Source organism: Heptranchias perlo, chromosome 11 (assembly GCF_035084215.1).
Source record: "Heptranchias perlo isolate sHepPer1 chromosome 11, sHepPer1.hap1, whole genome shotgun sequence".
In the NCBI taxonomy this organism is placed as follows: Eukaryota; Metazoa; Chordata; class Chondrichthyes; order Hexanchiformes; family Hexanchidae; genus Heptranchias; species Heptranchias perlo.
In genome coordinates, this window is record NC_090335.1 from 19,566,111 (window position 1) to 19,590,754 (window position 24,644).

A 24,644-nucleotide genomic window follows, 5' to 3' on the forward strand; every position below is an offset into this window, starting at 1 on the left:
CAAGACCTCCAACCAACACTATACACCAGATACATCGACGACATTTTCTTTCTATGGACCCACGGCAAGGAATCACTGAAGAGACTACACGATAACATCAACAAGTTCCATCCCACCATCAAGCTCACCATGGACTACTCCTCAGAATCAGTTTCTTTCTTGGACACACGAATCTCCATCAAAGACGGGCACCTCAGCACCTCACTCTACCGCAAGCCCACGGACAACCTCACGATGCTCCACTTTTCCAGCTTCCACCCTAACCACGTCAAAGAGGCCATCCCCTATGGACAGGCCCTGCGAATACACAGGGTCTGCTCAGACGAGGAGGAACGCGATGGACACCTACAGACACTGAAAGACGCCCTAGTAAGAACGGGATATGACGCTCGACTCATCGATCGACAGTTCCGACGGGCCACAGCAAAAAATCGCATAGACCTCCTCAGGAGACTAACACGGGACGCAACCAACAGAGTAACCTTTGTCGTCCAGTACTTCCCCGGAGCGGAGAAACTACGCCATGTTCTCCGCAGCCTTCAACATGTCATCAATGAGGACAAACACCTCGCTATGGCCATCCCCACACCTCCACTACTCGCCTTTAAACAGCCACCCAACCTCAAACAGACCATCGTTCGCAGCAAATTACCTAGCTTTCAAGAGAACAGCGTCCACGACACCACACAACCCTGCCACGGTAACCTCTGCAAGACATGCCAGATCATCGACACAGATACCACCATCACACGAGAGGACACCACCCACCAGGTGCATGGTTCATACTCCTGTGACTCGGCCAACGTTGTCTACCTCATACGTTGCAGGAAAGGATGCCCCAGAGCATGGTACATTGGCGAGACCATGCAGACGCTGCGACAACGGATGAACGGACACCGCGCAACAATCGCCAAACAGGAGGGTTCCCTCCCAGTCGGGGAACACTTCAGCAGTCATGGACATTCATCCACCGACCTTCGGGTAAGCGTACTCCAAGGCGGCCTTCGAGACACACGACAACGCAAAATCGTCGAGCAGAAATTGATAGCCAAGTTCCGCACCCATGAGGACGGCCTCAACCGGGATCTTGGGTTCATGTCACGCTACACGTTAACCCACCAGCGAACAAATGTTATCTGTTTTTAATATAATGGGTCATTTGCTGGCTTTCTCTGCCTTCCGGATGTTTCTGCCTCTCTCTGTTTTTTTTCCTGTTTGTTTTTTTGTTGAATGTGTATTCGGGGGTTCTGCAGGTGACACCTCTCTGTCTGAACACGGTGATTGCCTTGGCAACGGGCAGTTGCAGGGGCATTCTGTAAACACCATGTATTGTTCTATATGTATAAATGCGTAGGCTTCGAGGAGCTCCTGAACATTTACCTGAGGAAGGAGGAAGCCTCCGAAAGCTTGTGAATTTAAAATAAAATTGCTGGACTATAACTTGGTGTTGTAAAATTGTTTACAATTGTACATCAAAGTATTTAATCAAGCTCATACCTCCATTCACTATGAATGCTATAGTGGATTAGACAATGGCTTTTCACCTCTGGGTTCAAATCAAGATGCAATGAGTGTATTCCTTTGTTGCTGAGTGCAAGAGTCCTACAAGAAATCATTTGCGTACTCTTAACTGACACTACCCGGCACACTCATTCAGAAAGGTCCCAAATGGGGTGTATGTGAGAGAGTGTCTGGCAACAGCTGCAGGCTGCACTTAGGATCGGATGGTAGGGAAAACATGGCCCTCAGCAGATTTCTTCCCATCCCATAATCATTGATGCTTCTCCCCGCCCTTCACCTTCCATCTAATCTCACTCCCACCACTACCCCTAGAGGTATTCTACATTATCTCTCTGAAATAATCACTCAACCCCCCTATCCTCCCAGTCAATTATCTCAGCCTTAATCCTTTATCTACTCCCCCCACAAAAAGGTGGATAGCAAGAAGCCAGAGGACCCCCTCATCCCATTGCTCCCTTCCTATTCTTTATCCTCACACAGGCGTTCTCTCTCACTCTCTCTCTCTCTCCCCCACATGAAACATTGCTGAATTAACATTTTTAGAATTATCAATCTGGCTCCAATTAAAATGGGCAACCTGAAAAAAATTAAAATAGAATGCCAGTTATCATTGTCCAATGTCAAATTTGGCTTCTCTATTATGACGGCAACATGCTAAACGCCTTCCCAATTTTTAATTCTATCACTGATTTGTTGGGAGACAGGGAAGATTCTATACATGTTTTCTTCAATTATATAGGTGCAAAATGGAGGTTTTTAAAAATAAAATGGAGATACATGGAAATTCGCTACAACTGCTCATATTCTCTTATAGGCCACGGTAAAAATCAGAACAAAAAAATAAAAAAAAGTCAACATACTGGTATGGTTAGAAACAAAGATGAATATCCCCAGTAGATTATACTTAAGGTGCATTTAATTTGAACAAATTATAAATAGCATATTTAAACAACATTGTAATTCATTGTAGAAAATGTCCCAAGGCGTTTTACAGGGGGCGGGGAAAAGAAAATCAGGTACAGAACTATTAGCCCTATAAATAATCTACTGATAATAAACAAACAAAACAAGCAAGCAAACAAACTGGAAATGGTGGTAAAAGCTGTGTTGGAACTATAATATGCGGGAGCTTGTGGACAGCGAGACTGTCCCAGATTGCTACATCTGCAGTAAATGTCTTTTAGCTGGAGTGAGAGTTAGAGACACACCGACACAAGGGAGGGGGGGGAATATGTAGGTACATATCTCCAGAGTACTGTCACACCTCAAAGGAAAGCACAGGTGCAGGAAGGGGAGAGCATGACTGTTAGTCAGCAGGGTAGTAGGAACCTAGGTGAGGTAGAGAAGGAGGACCCGCAGACAGTGGTCCTATCCAACAGGGATGAGGTCCTTGCTATCTGCAGACAAGGCTGTAGGCCCGGCGTGTGCACGTGCGTCGGCAGGGCAGGGCGAGGATCAGAATAGAATAATTAGGGGGTAGTTGGCATCCTCTAAAGTCACGACAGAGAGTCCAGGAGGACGTGTTGCAAGGGTAAAAGGACATCTCTGAGCAACTGGAGGAGAACTTGGAAAGGGAGGGGGAGGATCCAGTTGTTGTGGTACATGTCGGCACCAATGACATAAGGAAGAACGAGGAAATCCTGCTCAGGGAATATCAGAAGCTAGGAACTAAATTAAAAAGCAGGACCTCATGGATGGTGATCTCACGAATACTAACAGAGCCACGTGCTAAGTGGCATAGGGATAGGCAGATCAGAAAGGTGAAAGCATGGCTGAAAGTGTGGGAAGGAGGTCCATTTCATGGGGCACTGGCACCAGTACTGGAACAGGAAGAAGCTGTACCGCTGGCACAGGCTCCAACTGAACCGAAATGGGACCAGAGGCCTAGCGAAAAGGATAAATAGGGTATTGGATAAGGCTTTAAACTAGCAAGATTGGTAGGGTGGGCGAGGGATCTGGTAGCAATAACAAAAGCCTAAAAAGTTAAAAGAAACAGGAATTGAGTGTAAAGGTCAGACCAGAGTAAGGAAAGAAGATAACAAAATGGTAAAGGAACAAATACAGTTATAAAACAGAAGTATAAAAAGGACTGTTAAAATAAAGTAACTACTATTAAAAACGAATTAAACTGCCTGTACAGCAATGTACACAGCTTCCAAAATAAGTCAGGGAAACTGGAGGCAATAATCCACAGTAAGGAAACAGATGTAGTAGGAACAAACATGGCAACATAAGGAAGAAAGGTGGCAGTGAGAGGGGGGGGTGGGGGGGGGGGAAGGCATTGTGCAGTAGAAAAAAGGGACATAACTAACAGAAGGATAGAAACAGAATCCATGTGGATGGAAATAAAAGATACGGGATCGATCACACTAATAGGGGTATATTGCAGACCACCTAATAGTGGAAAGGAGGTGGAGGAAGAAATATGTAAAATGTGAAATGAGTAAGAGGACATAGAATAACAACCATAGGAGATTTTAACCACTCCCAAATGAACTAGCAAGAGGTTCGACAGCACCTCCCAAACCCACGACCTCTACCACCTAGAAGGACAAGAGCAGCAGGTACATGGGAACACCACCACCTGCACGTTCCCCTCCAAGTCACACACCATCCCGACTTGGAAATATATCACCGTTCCTTCATCGTCGCTGGATCAAAATCCTGGAACTCCCTTCCTAATAGCACTGGGAGAACAGTCATCACACTGACTGCAGCAGTTCAAGGCGGCGGCTCACTACCACCTTCTCAAGGGCAATTAGGGATGGGCAATAAATGCCGGCCTCGCCAGCAACGCCCACATCCCATGAACGAATAAAAAATAAGGGGTACAGGGAATGGAGCTTTTACAATGTGTGCAGGAATCCTTTCTTACAGAGTATGTAAAAAGCCCAAGAGAGGGAGCACAGCTGGATCTAGTAATGGGAAATCAACTAGAAAAGAGAAGTAGGCGCAGGGGAACATCTAGGCAATAGCGATCACAATATAAGGTTTAAGATTCAGATTGAGAAGGACATAAGACAGAGACCAAAGTAATACATTGGAACAAAGCTGATTTTAAGGGGATGAGAATGGAACAAAGGAAAATAAACTGGAAAAAATTTACTGACAAAGAAACAGAACTGCAACAGGAAACATTTAGAACTAAGTACATAGACAACAAAGGAGAAACAAAAGGGAATATGAAAAGGTTAGGAAATAAGTCAAAAAACAATTAGGAAGGCAAAAAAACTACAAAATTAAATTATCAAGGAATATAAAAAGAAATAGTAAAGTATTCTAAAGGCACATAAACAAAAGAAAAATAAGGATAGGGATAGGGCCATTAATGGAAACACAAGTTAAACTCACAGTTAATGACAGCGAAATGGCAGAAATATTAAATAATTACTTTGCCTTAGTATTTACCAGGAGTCTAACAATGGTGGGCATAACATTAGAAGAGAGCAAAAAAGATATAACGATATTTAAGATAGAAAGGGGGAAGATAATTGATAAGTTAATCAAACGGAGAGAGGATAAAACCCCTGGTCCGGATGGATTGCAACCATGCATATTAAAAATCAGGGGAGAGAGTGCAGAGGCATTAATGTAAAAAGGAACATCGAACAAGTCCAGAGAACTATAGACCAATTAGCTTAACCTCTGTGGTAGAAAAGGTAATGGAATCCTTATTCAAAGACATAATAGGAAAAACAGAGACCAAAAATATAATAAAGAATAGTCAGCATGGATTTCAAACAGGAAGGTCACACTTGACCAACCTTACTGAATTCTTTGAAGAAGTAACAGAAGGGGTAGATAAGAGTAATGCAATAGATGTAATATATTTGGATTTTCAAAGGGCCTTTGATAAAGGTACCGCATAGTAGACTCATGACTAAGGTCAGAGCATGTGGAGTCAGGGGACAAATAGCAGAATGGATAGCGAGCTGGCTACAAAACAAAAAACAGTAGGGGTTAAAGGTAGCTACTCAGCCTGGCAAAAGATGGGAAGTGGTGTTCCACAAGGATCGGTGCTGGCACCACTGTTGCTCACCATTTACATAAACGATTTTGACTTGGGGATCGGAAGTACAATTTCAAAACTTGTGGATGACCCCAAATTGGGGGTATAATTAATACAGAGAAGGACTGCAACAAAATAGAAGACGACATTGCAAAATGGACATGTAATTGGCAAATGAATTTCAATATAGATAAGGGTGAAGTGGTACATTTTGGTAGGAAGAATAAGGAGGCCACTCCTTGGAAAATAAAGGGGCAATTTTAAACCAAGAACAGGTAGGGTTGTGAGTTGAAAATAATTGTTTTTTTGGGTTGCAACTGCAACCCGGCCTTATTTCCGAGTTTAATGGTGGTGCATAAATGTACAGGCTTCCCACTGGGAATGCAAAGTCCGAAAATTTTGCGGTTGCAATCCAAAAAACCCAGCTATTTTCAACTCCAACCTGCCCGATCTTGGGGTTTAAAATCACCCCCAAGAGTCTAAAGGGGGTAGAGGAGCAGAAGAATCTGGGGATATAGATACTTACATCACTAAAAATAGCAATGCAAATTAATAAGCCCATTAAAAAAAAAGCAAAAGCACTGGGATTCATTTCTAGAGGGACAGAATTGAAAAGCAGGGGAGTTACGTTAAACTTGTATGGAACCTTGGCTAGACCACACAGTACTGAACAACTCTGGTTTCCATATTATAAAAAAAAGGATATAGAGGCACTGAAGAAGGAGCAAAAAAGGTTTATTAGGATGATACCAGAACTGAGAGATTATAACTATGAGGAAAGATTGAACAGGTGGGCTCTTTTCTCTAGAAAATAGACTAAGAGGTGACCTGACAGTGGTCTGTAAGGTTACTAACAAGTTTGATAGGGTAGACGTAGAGAAGATGTTTCCACTTGCAGGGGGAGACCAGAACTAGGGGCCATAAATATAAGATAGTCACTAATAAATCCAATAGAGAATTCAGAAGAAACTTCTTTACCCAAAGAGTGGTTAGAATGTAGAACTCGCTACCACAAAGAGTAGTTGAGGCGACCAGCATAGATGCATTTAAGGGGAAGCTAGATAAACACGAAGGATATGCTGATAGGGTTAGATGAAAAAGGGTGGGAGGAGGCTCATGTGGAGCATAAACATGAGCATGTCGTGGACCTGTTGGGCCAAACGGCCTGTTTTTGTGCTGAACGTTCTATGTAAAGGAAATGGATACTAAGCCCTGGAGGAAACAATTAGGTGAAGTGACCAAAAGCTTGGTCAAAAAGATGGGTTATGAGAACATTTTTAAAAAGTAGCAAGAGACAAGGAGGCAGTGGTATTTAGGGAGAGAGTTCCAGAGAATAAGACTGAGGTGGCTAAAAGCTCCACAATGTATTATTCACACAAATTAATTTTCCAACCAGAAGTGCCATCAACATTCGGAGTCTATTTTAAAATACCCAATAGGAATAGATGTAGAGCAATGCTTATTGCACAGCTACGGCTGACTCTTGTAATTCTAGAGTGGCCTTCACTAGTATGAACGTTTATCAGCCCCAATTCACAATTTCAGTGGAGATTCTTTTGTGATGCATTGCACGCTGGACTGTTCATGTGCAAGTGATGAATTTATTACCTTTTCTTCTGATCAAAGTAGTCTGGAGCATTTGAGGGTATGTTTGCAGTTGCATGCATTTTAACAAATTTGTAAGTGTTTGGAAGGATGCTTTTTTTTGGGTGGGTACGATTCCAGGACATGACAAGATAGGTAAGCGTGTAATATTGGCATGAGTTTGCAGCAATCATAAGAAAATCTTTAAGCAAATGAAAAAATCTTTCCAGATATGAGTGTATCACAGTGTAATAGATTCAGTTTCACACTTAAATGTCATGGTGTTCTCTCTCAATTTATTTAAACACCAGTTGTACTTAATTTGGAAGCAATACAGAGACGTGTGCACCACCAGTGTAACTATCAGCACTGCAGCTGCATCTCTGCAGCAGCTCTTGATATCATAAAAAAGGTCGGCAAGTGTGACTGACAAATCCAGGATACAATCCTAGAAATAAAAACAGAAGATTGCTGAAACTGATCCTACCAGAAGAGCAAATCTTTCTCTTTCAGTTGCTGATTGATCAAGATGTATTTCTAATATGATCTGTTTTAATTTCAGATTTCCAACATTCACATTTTTTATGTCTCTATTATAAAATGCAATGACTTTAATGCAACAGATTGAAAGACACCATTGCCACTCAATACCAACACAGTTCATTGTATAGCGCATGGTTTTTCACTAAAGAAGTGAATTCTACAGCAACTATCACTATTAAAGCACTTTGTAGCATTGCATGTTTAAATACATTTATTCAGCTAATCTCAAACATTTCCAGAATTCCTATGTGGCAGGTGCCCTAATCACTATGGAAAATAATTGTGCATAGTAAATTTACCTTTTCTAGGACTTTTAAGAGTCGTATCACTTGAAGACACCACGTTGCCATTGGAGAACTCACCTCCAAGCATCTCTGTAGGTTTCACGGGTTGGCTTTCTTTCTTCACATCCTTCTTTATTTCCTAGAAGGAACAAAAAGAAAGTAATTTATGTTTGTGTTGCAATAGCTATTTCTCAGGGTGAAAATAGCTGTAACTACAATAAAAAGTTGGGTACACCCTTAAACAAACACTCCTGCTCAAGCAATTCTTCTGTACGATAAGCTTTTAGTAACGGATCTAGTTCAAAGAAATTATTCCTTTTTTGTTTCTTAGAGAAATTTCACCCTAATTTGAAAAACAATTTTAGTATTGATATTTCCATACACCAGAAAGTTGATGCTGGCCATCTATATCTAATGTGACAATTCTGAAAATGTTACTCAAGTCTTTTCTATTTTCATTTTTAACATCTTCTAGTTTGTTTAAAGCACAAATAATTTCTTAATTCTGAACAGTAATTTTGCAATAGATTTCTCAAAATTCTTCTATTAACCTATAATGCAAGTTATACACCATAATATATTCCTCCAGTGAAACAAGTCAGAACAATGACTAGACCATAAACACTTCTGCAGTTTTAACACCAATAGTATGGTGGTGCACATCAGTCATCCCTTCTTTCTCCCCCTTCGCTACCCATAATAAACCCCCTATACAAGTCAGTCAATCAAGTGATCCAAAACCCTAAGGTAAAAGTATCAGCTTAGCTCACTGGTAAGCTTTTCCAAATCAGTAGGTTGAATGCTCAAGCCCCACTAAAGGCTTGTGCAGATGATCCAGACTAATACTTCAATGCAATACTGAGGAAGTGCTGCATTGGCAGAGGTGACATCTTTGAGAGGAGGCGTTAGACTGAAGCCCAATTGTCTGTTCAGGTGAACGTAAAAAATTCCCATGGCATTTTTTTTTGAACAGCAGGTAATTCTCGGTGTCCTGGCCAACAGTCATCCATTAACCAACACCAAAACAGATTAAATGGTCATATATCTTGTTGCTGTTTGTGGGACAAGTGCACAAATTCGCTGCCGCATTTGCCTATAAAACAAGCGACTACACTTAACTGATTGGTTGGGAAGGGTTTTCTGAAGTCCTGAGGACATGAAAGGGGCTATATAATGAGGTTTTTTTTAAATTATATACCTGGTAGGCTCTTCCTCAGTCTTTGAATGATGTGCACCCTCCGCACAGCATGGAAGTATAACCTATCAGCATATGTTCTCTTGGCTACCCCTAGAACCTAAGAACATAACAAATGGGAATAGGAGTAGGAATAGGCCATACGACACCTCGAGCCTGCTCCGCCATTCAATAAGATCATGGCTGATCTTCCTCAACTCCATTTTGCCACCCTATCCCATATCCCTTGATTCCCTTAGTGTCCAAATAACCATCGATCTCAGTTTTGAATATAGTCAAATAAGCATCCACAGCTCTCTGGGGTAGAGAACTCCAAAGATTCACAACCTTCCGAGTGCAGAAATTTTTCCTCATCTCAGTCCTTAATGGCAGACCCCTTATCTTGAGACTATTACCCCAAGTTCTAGACACACTACCCAGGGGAAACAGCCTCTCAGCATCTACCCTGTCAAGCCCTCTAAGAATTTTATACGTTTCAGAGATCATCTCTCTTTCTTCCAAACTCGAGAACATAGGCCCATTCTACACAATCTCACTTCATAGGACAACCCTCTCATCCCAGGAGTCAATCTAGTGAACCTTCATTGCACCCCCTCCAAGGCAAGTATATCTTCCTTAGGTAAGGAGACCAAAACTGTACACATTACACCAGGTGTGGTCTCACCAGAGCCCAATACAACTGCAGCAAGACCTCCTTATTCTTATACTCCCACACCCTTGCAATAAAGGCCATACGACAAAGCTGGGGTGGAATATGAACTGTGAGGAGGATGTAAAGAGGCTACAATGTGATTTAGACAAGTTGGGTGAGTGGGCAAGAACATGGCAGATGCAGTATAACAGGATAAATGTGAGGTTATCCACTTTGGTTGTAAAAACAGAAAGGCAGATTATCTGAATGGTGATAGATTAGGAAAAAGGGGAGGTGCAATGAGACCTGGGTGTCCTTATACACCAGTCGCTGAAAGCGAGCATTCAGGTGCAGCAAGCAGTTAGGAAAGCGAATGGTATGTTGGCCTTCATTGCAAGAGGATTTGAGTACAGGAGCAGGGATGTCTTACTGCAGTTATACAGGGCCTTGGTGAGACCACATCTGGAGTAGTGTGCGTAGTTTTGGTCTCCTTATCTGAGGAAGGATGTCCTTGCCATGTAGGGAGTGCAACAAAGGTTTACCAGACTGATTCCTGGGATGGCAGGACTGACGTATGAGGAGAGATTGGATCGACTGGGCCTATAATCACTACAGTTTAGAAGAACGAGAGGTGATCTCATTGAAACATAAAATTCTAACAGGACTAGACAGACTAGATGCAGGGAGGGTGTTCCCGATAGCTGGGGAGTCCAGAACCAGGGGTCACAGTCTCAGGATACGGGGTATGCCATTTAGAACAGAGATGAGGAGATGTTTCTTCACTCAGAGGGTGGTGAACCTGTGGAATTCTCTACCACAAAAGGCAGTGGAGGCCAAGTCATTAGATGTATTCAAGGAGATAGATATATTTCTTAATGCTAAGGGATCAAGGGATATGGGGAAAAAGCAGGAATAGGGTACTGAGTTAGACGATCAGCCATGATCATTTTGAATGGCGGAGCAGGCCCGAAAGGCTTACTCTTGCTCCTATTTTCTATTTGCCTTCCTAATTGCTTGCTGTACCTGCATGTTAACTCTGTGATTCGTGTACAAAGACACACTAACCCTCTGACTACCAAAATTTTTTTAAAAAAATATTCTGCTTTTCTATTCTTCCTACCAAAATGGATAATTTCCCATTTCCTCACACTATACTCCATCTGCCACCTTTTCACCAATTCACTTAACCCGTCTACATCCCTTTGCATCCTACTCGCAGCTTACTTTCCCACCTAGCTTTGTAACATCAGCAAACTTGGATATATTACACTCGGTCCCCTCATTTAAGTCATTGATATAGATTGTAAACAGCTGAGGCCCAAGTACCGATCCTTGCGGCACCACTAGTTACAACCTGCCAACCCGAAAACGATCCGTTTATTCCTACTTTGTTTTCTGTCCGTTAACCAATCCTCAATCCATGCTAATATATTACCTCCAATCCCATGAGCCCTAATCTTATGTAACAACCTCTTGTGTGGCACTTCATTGAGTGCCTTTTGAAAATCCAAATATACTGCATCCATTGGTTCCCCCTTATCTACCCTGCTAGTTACACCCTCAAAAAACTATAAAAGATTTGTCAAACACTATTTCCCTTTCATAAAACAGTGTTACTCTGCCTTATCATATGATTTTCTAAGTGCCCTGTTACTACGTCCTTAATAATAGATTCTAGCATTTTCCCTACTACCAATGTTAGGCTAACTGGCCTACAGTTGCCAGTTTTCTCTCTCCCTCCTTCCTTGAATAGCAGGGTTACATTTGCTCCCTTCCAATCCACAGAGACTGTTCTAGAATCTAGGAAATTCTGGAAAATTAAAACCAATGCATCCACGATCTCTGCAGCCACCTCTTTAAACCCTTGGATGTAGGCCATCAGGTCCGGGGATTTGTCGGCTTTTAGTCCCATTAATTTCTCCAGTACTTTTTTTTTAAAACGAATTTTAATTGCTTTAAGTTCCTCACTCATTAAATCCTTGGTTCCTTACTATTTCCGGTATGGTTTTTGTGTCTTCTACTGTGACGGCAGATACAAAATATTTGTTTAATGTCTGACATTTTCTTATTCCCCATTATAATTTCTCCTGTGTCTGCTTCTAAGGGACCCATGTTTACTTTCACTAATCTCTTCCTTTTTACATACTTGTAGAAGCTCTTCCAATCTGTTTTTATATTTCTTGCTAGTTTACCCTCATTCAATTTTCTCCATCAACTTCTTGATCTGAGCGTGCAATTGAAAACGTCATGACGTTTAAATGAGCAGTGCCACTGCAAGTACACAATGCCGCATATGGTTTCCTACTCCTCTCATATAAACCACCCCCCAAGACCTGCACCATTGTGCTAGTTAGTTTTGATCAGAAGTTAAACTACTTACCAACTTAACACTAACCCTTTTAAAAACTATACCCTTGTAGGGATGGATGGGTGGGATCATGGTATTGAAGAATCAAGACAATAATTATTTTCCTGCATTTGCTACTCACTGTAGAAACATGTCAAAGCTGAAAAAAAGAGACGGTCCCTGCATACAAGCCAGTATTATCTATTAGAATTGATCGGCAACGGTGTTGTGTACTACAGTTGAATCTAGACAAGGTTTATTAAACGTGTGAGAATTCTCCAAGTAAATTAGGAGCTCCACAACTGAGAGATGACCAGGAAGTAGCTGTGAAATGCCCAGGGTTTCTTCCCTATAAGACAGTAGCAATGCAAGATACATCCAACCTTCAGTTAGGCTAACTGCTGTTTAGTTACTATTTTGCATTGGAGAGGAACCATAGGAAATGAATTTGTCAAGAATTTCTAAATTACTCTAATCTATGTAGTAGGAAACAACATTCCAGTTCTGGCTTGTGTGTCGGTGGATAAAATGATGGGACAATTTCCTGACCCAGACAAAACCAGGAAACAATTTTAATTAAACCACTGTCAAGATGCAGAATCAGCTACATTAGGGCTTGCAGTTCACTGTTAGCTGAAACTAATGCTAAATATGGTACAGCCATATGCTCCATAAGTAGTCATCAGATCAGAGTGCAGTAAACCAACCTGAAGGCAGGAAAAGCTTCTGCTATGCTGTGAGAAACAGTCTCCAAAAATAATAATTTTTGCTTTGGTTGTTGCTGGAACTTCTTACAAATGGACTAAAGAATTCTATCCCCTTGATTACAGGGGGACTGCTATACAACTGGGCCTCAAACGAGGCACATCACCTACATAATGATTTACAGGAGTTTCTGCATCCTGAGACAGGCACTTTGTAAAAACCCTGGGTGTTGGGGATAGGTCAAAAGGGTGTACTTCGTACAGATAACTTGGCTCCTTGAATTTGAACCAGAGAAACTTCCCTTGGCAGTCCAAAATGATAGCACGGAAGTATGCTTCTTGGAGGTCTCTGGTAACTAAACATCCCACAGGCACAGTGCCGAGATAATCAATGGTAGCGTGACTATTTTTAATTTCTCCTGCATCAGGAATCAGTTTAGGCTTTTGAGGTCTAGTATAGATAGGGTGGAGCTACAAAATGTCAAGTAGAAACCTGTTTATCTATATGAACTATTTTCACTGATACAGATGCTAGTGGTTATCTATTCTCTATTGAGAGATGACACTACCGTTATCATTGGGTCCCACAAACAGACCAATCACTGACTGGGCAGAATCTCAATTATGATTGTGCAGGTTTGGCTGCAGCTTCTTGTTTATGGGGGAGGGGGGGAAAGAGAAGGACTTCTTAAAAAGGAATCCTGCTTTTCATTGCAGTGCATAACATAGCATGCACAAATCAGCTGACTTTGCCATCAAAAATAAAAGATTCTCCCAGTTCCCAAAAGAAATTTCACCCACTACCTCAGTATTTGCTCCCTGGGAACAATGCTGAACCAGCTATATCAGAATGCAGAGCAGTACAGCAAAAGTCATGGATCTTATGAGGACATGGACCAGTGCTCCATACCATAGTGCAGCAGACTGCATTTGTTCCTTATCAGGGGCAGGAACTGATGTTAGAAAATGTCATGCTTCAGCCACCCTGCAGTCCTTTTGGTGAATAAAACTTGCCCAATGGGTCTTTTGGCATAACACCTGAACAAGTTCACAATCGCTCTAAAGATACTTGGGGGTCTTACTCCTCTTCAGTGAATTTGCCTGCCGAGGACCTAAAGCAAAACCATCAAGCCTCTAACTGGTGTGCTATACAAGGATGCTGCTGAGCTTCTGTAGGCCCTCTATGGTCATTGTATTTCAAAGAATCATTGAAAGATTACAGCACAGAAAGGAGGCCATTCAGCCCATCAAGTCCAGGCTGGCTCTATGCAAGAGCAATCCAGCTAGTCCCACTCCCCCACCCTAACCCATAGCCCTGCACATTTTTTTTTTACTTTCAAGTAATTATCCAGTTCCCTTTTGAAAGCCATGATTGAACCTGCCTCCACCACCCCCTCCCTCAGACAATGCATTCCAGATCCTAACCACTCGCTATGTAAAAAAGATTTTCCTCATGTCACCTTTCATTCTTTTGCCAATCACCTTAAATCTATGTCCTCTGGTTCTTGACCCTTTCGCTAATGGGAACAGTTTCTCTATCTAGACCCTTCATGATTTTGAAATATTTTGGGATTAAACATTGATAATTTGCATATGCTTGAAGGCAGAAGGTGGTAACTTCTCTCACTCCTTCACAATAGGATTTTCTTCAGTCCCAAAGATCTGAGCTACCAACTGTGCAACTATGAATGTCATAGCTGGTGTGCCAGGATACATGCCACCTGTATTTTTTCCTCCATAGTGCTATGGCATGACCTGAGGGCAGACGGGGCCTCGGATTAACATCTAATCTGAAAGTGCAGCCCTCCCTCAGTACTGTGCTGGAGCGTCAGCCTGGGTTATTTGCTCAAGTTTCTGGAATGGGATTTGAACGAAGCGAGAGCGAGAGCATATATCTCTGAGCCATGGCTAACATCATTTATGTCATTGGTCTAAGGAATGACGTCAGGCTGATCCAGTGGCACAGCACCAAGATGCTCAATCACAGAGGGACTGCAAGTAGCTTCTTACCTGCAATACTCCATAATGAGAACTCTCAATGTCAGTCAAATCCATCAGGGGCATAGTGTTAAGTAGAGGCAAGATGTTCTTTTATTTCTCCCTAAACACACATTCGGAAGTTGTCTCACGCTGCCAGTTCTGATGAAAGGTGCTACTCAAAATATCAACCCATCTTTCTCTTTCTGACTCCCGGCTTTGTATTTGTGGCATTTTCTGTTTTTATACAATAATAAATCACTTCATAACATTTTATGGCATCCAAATTCATATTTTCCACATAGCATATAATAATGGAAAACTTATTTGCCAGGTATGACTAAGGCAAATATTTTTCAGTCAAATGGAATGAAATCAAATATACACAGCTCCATCCCATCAAGAACAGCATGACACAAGGGCGCTTCTAGGAAAAATGTACCAGAAACAACTGCTATACTCAAAAGAATTAGCAGTAAAAGATGCAGAGTCTTGTACAGCTGGCAAGCCTTCAAGCCTCAATTAGAACTCAAGATATTTTCCATTAAACTGAAATGTTGATCATTGTAGTTATAGCACTGGAAGTAGCCATTCAGCCCATTGTGAATGTGCTAGCTCTTCAGCTAGAGCAATTAAATCATAATTCAATTTTTCTACCCTTTGTTTGTAACCTTTATAGGATCAGAGAACTTACACCACAGAGGAGGATATTCAATCGATCAATGACAAGAGGATAGGAAATCCTCTGGCGAGAGTAGAGAAAAAAATACATCGGCACTATTTAAATATATTCTCTCAGCAGGGGGAGCACTTCAGGAGCTCAAGGAAAACAGACCATTTAAAATGGCTGATTAATTTAAAGTAAATCTGCAATGTACTTAAAAGTAACCAATGTGTTGAAATGCCTCTTTGCTGGTAGACAAAATCAGGTTTTATTTAAAAAGTAAAATATTAGTGTTGCTTTACAATCAGACTTTTTACTCTAAGTTCATTGAGGACATCAAATTTGGAGCTCAGTTGAAAACTTGAAAATTTGATTTCCTAGACTTCGTTATATTATTTAATCTCAGTATTAATATTGCAGGTCCAGCAAACCTCTAGAGCCATTTTTCCACATTGCTACAGGGAAGCATTATTAGCATAAGTTCTCTAGAAGTTCCAATTTTTTTTAAAAATAGATTTCAGTGAGGAATCCTGCTAAATCCCTACATTGTGAGCTTCCCCATGGCTCAGTTAAGTGATACTGAGCCACACAGATCAGCAAAGCCTCGAGCTCTGATCTCAACAGGCATGGTATCTCTAAACTGGGGTTCCTGCTTCTGATCACTATCCAGTGACTTCTGCTGGAAAGTGCATCTGACTATTTAGGTGAGGACAAGACTGAGCTTAGCTCAAATACTCTCAATGAGTGAGTAACCTGCCAATATTCACTTCACACAAGGTATCTGAATGTTGCCCCAGCCTATAGAACCTGTAAGCCAAACGAGAAAAACAGGAGAAAATTTGGGGGTGCAAAACCTGAAACTATAAGTATCATGAGTGCACTCAACTACAGGAAAAATTACAAATGTTACTAGTAAAATATTTATGATTGCACATGTGGAAGTTGATAGCATGTTTTAAAAAACTGCCACACTTCAAAATTTACTAAGTTAATCAGTTTTTAAGTCATGCAATAAATAGTCTGCTCACGGGAAGAAGGCGTAAAATCTGAACTGAAAAAATCCTTAGTGATTAAAGTAAGTCTCCTAATTTGTGCCACAAACATAAGAACATCGGAACAGGAGTAGGCCATTCAGTCCCTCAAGCCTGTTCTGCCAGTCAACTAGATCGTGGCTCATCCACCTGCATTGGCTTCACAGCCCTTAACTAGCAAAAATCTATCAATCTCAGATTTAAAATTATTATTGGGTTAGCATCTACTGCTTTTTGTGGGAGAGTTCCACACTTCCACCACTCTTTGCATGAAGTATTTCCTAATTTCTCTCCAGAATGGCCTGGCTCTGATTTTGAGGTTATGTCCCCTTGTCCTAGACTCACCCACATTAACTAACCATCTAGTGGAAAAATATTTTTACATCTTGAAACCATCCAATTGGGGTGGGGGGGCAGGGATGGGAGATAAGAGGAGGAATAAGATAAAATATAGTATGTATTTTGTTTTTCCTATTCTATTTATTGGTGATTGCCTGATGTTAACTTTGACTGGAGAGAAATGTTTCCTCTATTATTTGCACTTGGTCATTTCCTGTTCCTTCCCCTTTCACCCACTATTAAGAAAATGAATATTTAGAACTTCCCCACCTTCTTCTCACACACACAGCACTGTGCACCCCCCCACACCCCCCCCCCCAAACCCAAGTCATCTGAGGGTCACTTGATGAGGGAAGTTTGATAGGATAGGCAGTTAACTTTTGAAGTTGCCAGTAACTGCATGCTTCACTAATGTTTCCTTCAATACAAGCTCCATTTTGGTATGTTTTCATAAAAACAAGTATACATATTTAGTATCTGGAGTTTACATTTTTGAATTATGGTAGTGCACCTTAATTTTAAGTTGGGTACATGGAATTTTTTTTAAAAATTCGTTCATGGGATGTGAGCGTTGCAGGCAAGGCCAGCATTTATTGCCCATCCCTAATTGCCCTTGAGAAGGTGGTGGTGAGCCACCTTCTTGAACCGCTGCAGTCCGTATGGTGAAGGTTCTCCCACAGTGCTGTTAGGAAGGGAGTTCCAGGATTTTGACCCAGCAATGATGAAGGAATGGCGATATATTTCCAAGTCGGGATGGTGTGTGACTTGGAGGGGAACATGCAGGTGGTGTTGTTCCCATGTGCCTGCTGCTCTTGTCCTTCAAGGTGGTAGAGGACGCGGGTTTGGGAGGTGCTGTCGAATAAGCCTTGGCAAGTTGCTGCAGTGCATCCTGTGGATGGTACACAATGCAGCCACTGTGCACCGGTGGTGAAGGGAGTGAATGTTTAGGGTGGTGGATGGGGTGCCAATCAAGCGGGCTGCTTTGTTCTGGATGGTGTCGAGCTTCTTGTGTTGTTGGAGCTGCACTCATCCAGGCAAGTGGACAGTATTCCATCACACTCCTGACTTGTGCCTTGTAGATGGTGGAAAGGCTTTGGTGGGTCAGGAGGTGAGTCACTTGCCGCAGAAAACCCAGCCTCTGACCTGCTCTTGTAGCCACAGTATTTATATGGCTGGTCCAGCTAAGTTTCTGGTCAATGGTGACCCCCAGGATGTTGATGGTGGGAGATTCGGCGATGGAATGCTGTTGAATGTCAAAGGCAATTAGGGATGGGCAATAAATGCTGGCCTCGCCAGCGACGCCCACATGCCATGAACAAATAAAAAGAAATATTCTATGTACCCAACTTAAAATTAAGGTGCACTACCATAATTCAAAAATGTAAACTCCAGATACTAAATATGTATACTTATTTTTATCTCTCTTGTTGGAGATGGTCATTGGCTGGCACGAATGTTACTTGTCACTTATCAGCCCAAGCCCGGATGTTGTTCAGGTCTTGCTGCATGTGGGCTCAGACTGCTTCATTATTTGAGGAGCTGCGAATGGAACTAAACACTACAATCAGCAGCGAACATCCCCATTTATGACCTTATGATGGAGGGAAGGTCATTGATGAAGCAGCTGACGATGGTTGGGCCTAGGACACTGCCGAAGAACTCCTGCAGCAATGCCCTGGGGCTGAGATGATTGGCCTCCAACAACCACTACCATCTTCCTTTGTGCTAGGTATGACTCCAGCCACTGGAGAGTTTTCCCCGATTCCCATTGACTTCAATTTTACTAGGGCTTCTTGGTGCCACACTCGGTCAAATGCTGCCTTCATGTCAAGGGCAGTCACTCTCACCTCACCTCTGGAATTCAGCTCTTTTGTCCATGTTTGGACCAAGGCTGTAATGAGGTCTGGAGCAGAGTGGTCCTGGCGGAACCCAAACTGAGTATCAATGAACAGGTTATTGGTGAGTAAGTGCTGCTTGATAGCACTGTCGACGACACCTTCCATCACTTTGCTGATGATTGAGAGTAGACTGATGGGGTGGTAATTGGCCGGATTGGATTTGTCCTGCTTTTTGTGGACAGGATATATCTGGGCAATTTTCCACATTGTCGGGTGGATGCCAGTGTTGTAGCTGTACTGGAACAGCTTGGCTAGGGGCTAAACTTCAAGTAAACTCACCTATAAACAGAGTTGGAGAATGAAAAAGTTAAATTTCCATTTCACTAAATCTACTTAAAATCTCCCAAATAGTGACTTACTTAAGAAAAGGGAGACCTGCCCAACATCCTGGTCCCTTAGAATGCAACATATACTGGATGTGGATAAAACCATCCCATTCCCAGGATATTTATGGACTGAAATTGGGGGGGGGGGGGGGGGGAATCTCTGCTCCCACACTAAGCATGGGAGACGATTTCCTCTGTGTGGAATAAAGATTGTAAACCCATTTATACACTGAGGACACTGAAGGAAATCTTGTAAAATATATCAACCAGTTTTCCTTATCCCTACATTTTTCACTAACTAGTCTCTTAACATTAAAGATACTGCAGTGATTCTTTTTACACATTAACTATTTTTTGTGGGGCAATTCAAGCATCTTTAACAAGGCATGATTTTACAACTAGTACCAGAGAATTGAATGGTTTGCAGTTTTAATGCTTACAGACATACTTTGAAGTCTTTGCAACAAATCAGCATGAAACTTGGAGCAAATAATTCTGCCTCCTACTGAAGTTTATCTCTTCCAGTGAAAACGCATCTTTCATTCGCCACCAAGAATTGGATATCAGCAACCAAAATGGTTACTAGTTTCATATTTTATTGCAGAATTATTTTTGTAACAGACTCTTAAGCTACATTTCAAATCTTTATTTATGTTTCTTTTCCCAGAGGTATCAAAATTGGGGAAATACGAGGAATGATGGTCAACAAAGTGCATACCAATATAAGTACCTATATTTATATAAGAACAGCATCCTACATCAAAATAAATAGTACTTTTCAAACCAAGATACGACTCGCCCTTCCTAATGAGTTGGTTTGGTTTTCATCTCCTATCACTGTCTCAGGACTTAAATATCTGCCTAATTTCAATAGACAAAGCCATTTTTGTTCCAGTATGACATCTTCTGCAACACAAGAGAATAAAATCAATCAATTTGACCTTCAAAAAAAAGGAGCCTGAAGTGCTCAGGCCTGCTACTGCCTTCAAGCTCCTCGAGACTAACAGAAACACCAGTGATAACATGAACAGTTATCTTATTAAGCACTGACAGTCTGGAACATTTTACTCATGATTTGCTTTAATCCTCTGGTTATAAAAAATAATCAGTCTAGCTAGCAGATAGAACTTTTTTCTCTCACTCCCTTCCTCCTTCTCTGGAGGTAGAATGGGGAAGTGAAAGAAAGCAATTCAGGCTTGCTCAGCTATCTGACAAAAAACATTTTCATTCATCCAGTTTGTTATATGGCTATCTACTGCTTTGTTGGCTACATTAGAATAGTTATTAACTGACTACGATGAAAGTTTCATAGGTAGCTCAGCTAAAAAGGAGAAAAAAAGGCTAAGTTTCTTTGTAACGCATAGTCCCCCTCCCATTTCTCAATACATTGGCTCACTTTTAGTGAAGATCTTCATTTTGCAAGGTGTTTTCATCAACATGGTGATAACATTTTGGTCACAACTCCTCTCAGGACAACCGCAGAGTCTGCCCATTGATTTTGATGAGCTAGCATTTCAGATCAGCCCTATCAAAAATTCTTCCCTCCTCCTTCCCCAAGTCAATGTTACAATTGGGTGCAGCTAAGGACAAGTAATCATAGAAATTGAATGATATAGCCATGATAACATACAGGATCTCCAGAATACTCCTTCTCTTCCACATTCCCCCCATTCTCCAATACCTAAACCCACAGGATTTCGAGGGACACAGAAGAAACTGAGTGTTTTCCTTGCATGTTTCTGGTTTGATGCAGCTATGACAGTAGCTTAGAGACCACACACCAATGATATCTCAATTAATTCCACAAGAACACACAAAGTAGACTTTTTAATTTTAGTTTTCTGCCTACATTTCCTATTAAGTTTCACCCAAATTCATTTCAATTTGATTTTTAGATTTCTATTTTTTAATATTTTGGTGTTCTTCACATTAAAATTACTCCCCCCCCCACCACCAAATTTAGCCAGATCTTGACCCATTCAGCCTCTGCTCTGCCAGGCCCAAAACTCCCCTAAATTCCCCTCTCATTTTGTGCACTTTTTTTTAAGAAAGTATGTGTCACGGAAGATGAATGGAAGGACATTTTATAACAGGAGTTTTATCAACAAAGCATGATGGAGAAAGCGTTACATGAAGTGCACAACACTTACAGGACACCCCCCCCCCCCACACACAAAGAATTGCATACCATAAGTTAGAGATATGGAGCTCAATTTTGAAATGGTGGCAGGTTGGGAGCAGTGGAGGTGCGCATGGCAAACCCGAATAGACAAACCTTACCGTTTCCGACATGATCGCATCGTAATTGATGGTGATTAACATGCTCTCGGGGTTTCGCGCCTGGCAGCCAGCCTGATCGGCAGGCCGGCTGCCGTCGGAGCTGCAACACGGGAGGGGGGGGGGGGGGGGGGGATGCGGGGGAACTGAGCCCATGATGTCTCTCTTACTCATCAGTCATCTCTGCATTGTTGTTTCTCTTTCGTGCTTCTGTCTTTCTTCCTATCTTTTCATCTCTCTCCCTCTACTTTTTCTTCAGGTCAGAAAGTAACATACCCATAAGGGAGCCCGCCAAGAAAAGCAAACAGCCGCTCTTCCATGCCCAATTTTCTTCAATGCACTAAGGACAAGTGATCCAGTACACTCATTGAATTATGCACCGGCAAATCTGCCTTCGTGTCTCAAAGCCACACTGGGGGTGGGGAGGGGGGGAAAGAGAGAAAGACAGATGGACACAAAGAATTGGAGGGTAAGTGGAGATGCAGTTAAATGGTCAGACACAAATTATGAGCAATGCCAGAGGAGAACAAAAATTTTTCAATAAGACTAGCTATTATCCTAACCAATCCTAATCAGTCAATTCTGCGTCTGCAGGAATCACTTAACCCTCAAAAGGCAGGATGGCCATACATTCCAACCACCTCAAATCTTTCCCATTGTACATATAGCATTTATCACCAAATAATCTGTAAATTTCCCAAATTTGCAGCTATGGGGGGGGGGGGGGAAATCATATCCATATGGTTAAAAATTAATTTTTAAAAATGTTAGTGTGGTAATACATCATGAACAAAAATGGCAAACTTAAACGTCTGGCTACCTTGTGATTTCCAGCGGTGTGCAACTAGGGTGTACTACTGCGCTGCTGACTATGTGAAGAAGATTTGCAGCTGGGAATTGAGATGCAGTCAGCAGCTGAAAATATTCACGTTAGGAACTGAAATGATTATAGGTTGTAACCTGACTGTAGCAGATGAAAGGTCAAAGTCCTTTCCATACCTCTGTTCTAATCTGGACTGAAGTATATTAACAGAGCCGTGAAGCCTGCACACCACTGGTAATAGAATTGGGCAAAAACTTTTAATGGTTTTTTAAGAAAGAAACAGCACAAGTTGTGAAATTCATATTAAAAGGAACGCCATGAAGAAGCACAGCTAAACATTGGAGCAAAACAAATTACAAGCACTTAAGCCTCTTTCCTGGTTATCAAATCAACATGTCTCCCACCCACAATTAGGTGTTTAAAAGAAGATTGCTGCCTTCACAGAAGTCTCCACTTTCCTCACATCTTTGTCAAATTACTGCTCCCTCATTCCAGCTACCCCCTTCCTTATATAAAAAAAATGCAACTAGGGTTCTTAAATTACACAGTGGGAGGCTACTTTACAAGGGTATGCACACCTCAAAATAAAATCATGTCTTTCATCCTCTGCATAGAGGCAGTTCCAAAGTGAGTTGGTGGTCCTGACTGTCCTCCAAAGACATTCTTCTGAAATCTTCACTCCGTTATTTTAGTCGAGATGTCAACCCATTTATTTCAAACAGGTTAATGCCACCACTGAAGTTAGAGAGAAAAATTTCAGATAAGAGCATTAAGCACCAGTTTGCCAGCATCACCATGCAATTTTAGGGCCAAAAATGTTACTTTACTTTCAGCAATCAAATATATTTTTACATATGACCTATTAATTTCCATGCAAGTAGAAAAATCGATCCACCTTCCCTTCATTTAACCCTAACAAAGTTGCTCCCAACTTTACTCTACATATAAACAGTAAGGCTACTGAAGAGATTCATGTGCAGAGGAAAGTGATCAAAGTAAAAGGGGCTTTAAATCAGAACCTACACTAGTTTATACCTGTTTCAAAGCAAAAAACTAAGCATTTTAAAAAGATTAAACAGATTTTGATTCAATATCAAATGTATTAACCATAGCCCATTGGCACAATATATTGGCCTCCAATTCAATGTATGGCTAATTTTCAATTCTGTTGGAGCCTTTATAGTTAAGTTCTGAGTGCAGGATAAATCCCTTCATGTTGGACATCTCAATGGGCCATTAGAGCTACAGTCGAATACTTTGAAAAACTGGAACAAAAAATATTTAAATAATTCAGCATACATGCTAACCGTCAGCATTTGCAGAACTGTGTCTGCATTTGCTGACAAGCAAATCAGTGCTTCCAACACTGGCTAGCCAGTCTTCCAAGGTTGTCCCAGTATGCCTGAACCAGAACTTGTATGCATGTAAACAATTTTACAACACCAAGTTATAGTCCAGCATTTTTATTTTAAATTCACAAGCTTTCGGAGGCTACCTCCTTCCTCAGAACAGCGTCCACGACACCACACAACCCTGCCACGGTAACCTCTGCAAGACATGCCAGATCATTGACACAGATACCACCATCACACGAGAGGACACCACCCACCAGGTGCATGGTTCATACTCCTGTGACTCGGCCAACGTTGTCTACCTCATACGTTGCAGGAAAGGATGCCCCAGAGCATGGTACATTGGCGAGACCATGCAGACGCTGCGACAACGGATGAACGGACACCGCGCAACAATCGCCAAACAGGAGGGTTCCCTCCCAGTCGGGGAACACTTCAGCAGTCATGGACATTCATCCACCGACCTTCGGGTAAGCGTACTCCAAGGCGGCCTTCGAGACACACGACAACGCAAAATCGTCGAGCAGAAATTGATAGCCAAGTTCCGCACCCATGAGGACGGCCTCAACCGGGATCTTGGGTTCATGTCACGCTACACGTTACCCCACCAGCGAACAAATGTTATCTGTTTTTAATATAACGGGTCAGTTGCTGTCTTTTCTATGTTTCTACCTCTCTATCTCTGTTTTTTTTTTGTTTGTTGTTTTTTTTGGTGATTTGTATATTCTGAGACCTGGCAGGTAACACCTGTCTGTCTGCACACTGATTGCCTTGGCAACGGGCAGTTGAAAAAACTGTCTGTAATCACCAAGCATTGTTCTGTGAATTATAAATGCGATTTCATTTTCACATCGTTCACCTGAGGAAGGAGGTAGCCTCCGAAAGCTTGTGAATTTAAAATAAAATTGCTGGACTATAACTTGGTGTTGTAAAATTGTTTACAATTGTCAACCCCAGTCCATCACCGGCATCTCCACATCATGTATGCATGTACACAGTCACATGGGTCCTTCAACTCAGGATTATGCAGGTAAGGAAAGTATTGTTCCTGCTGCACTAAATGTCAGTTAGGAGGGCCAAGTGCTGAATGGGACAAACACCGGGGGCATGATTTTGACCCGAGCCGGGAAGGGGTGTCA

General features: G+C 41.8%; 1 protein-coding gene across 5 annotated transcripts in view; it reads right to left on the reverse strand.

Moving 5' to 3' along the window:
- sh3kbp1 (SH3-domain kinase binding protein 1) overlaps positions 1 to 24,644 on the reverse strand; it is a 253,846-nt gene that overhangs the window by 178,809 nt on the left and 50,393 nt on the right. For 3 of the 5 annotated variants that reach the window (XM_067992653.1, XM_067992651.1, XM_067992654.1), the window contains one exon: positions 7,957 to 8,080. In XM_067992653.1, coding sequence (XP_067848754.1) covers positions 7,957 to 8,080 — 124 coding nt within the window. The remainder of the gene's footprint in view (positions 1 to 7,956; positions 8,081 to 24,644) is intronic. The other 2 variants (XM_067992652.1, XM_067992655.1) reach the window with 1 other exon arrangement.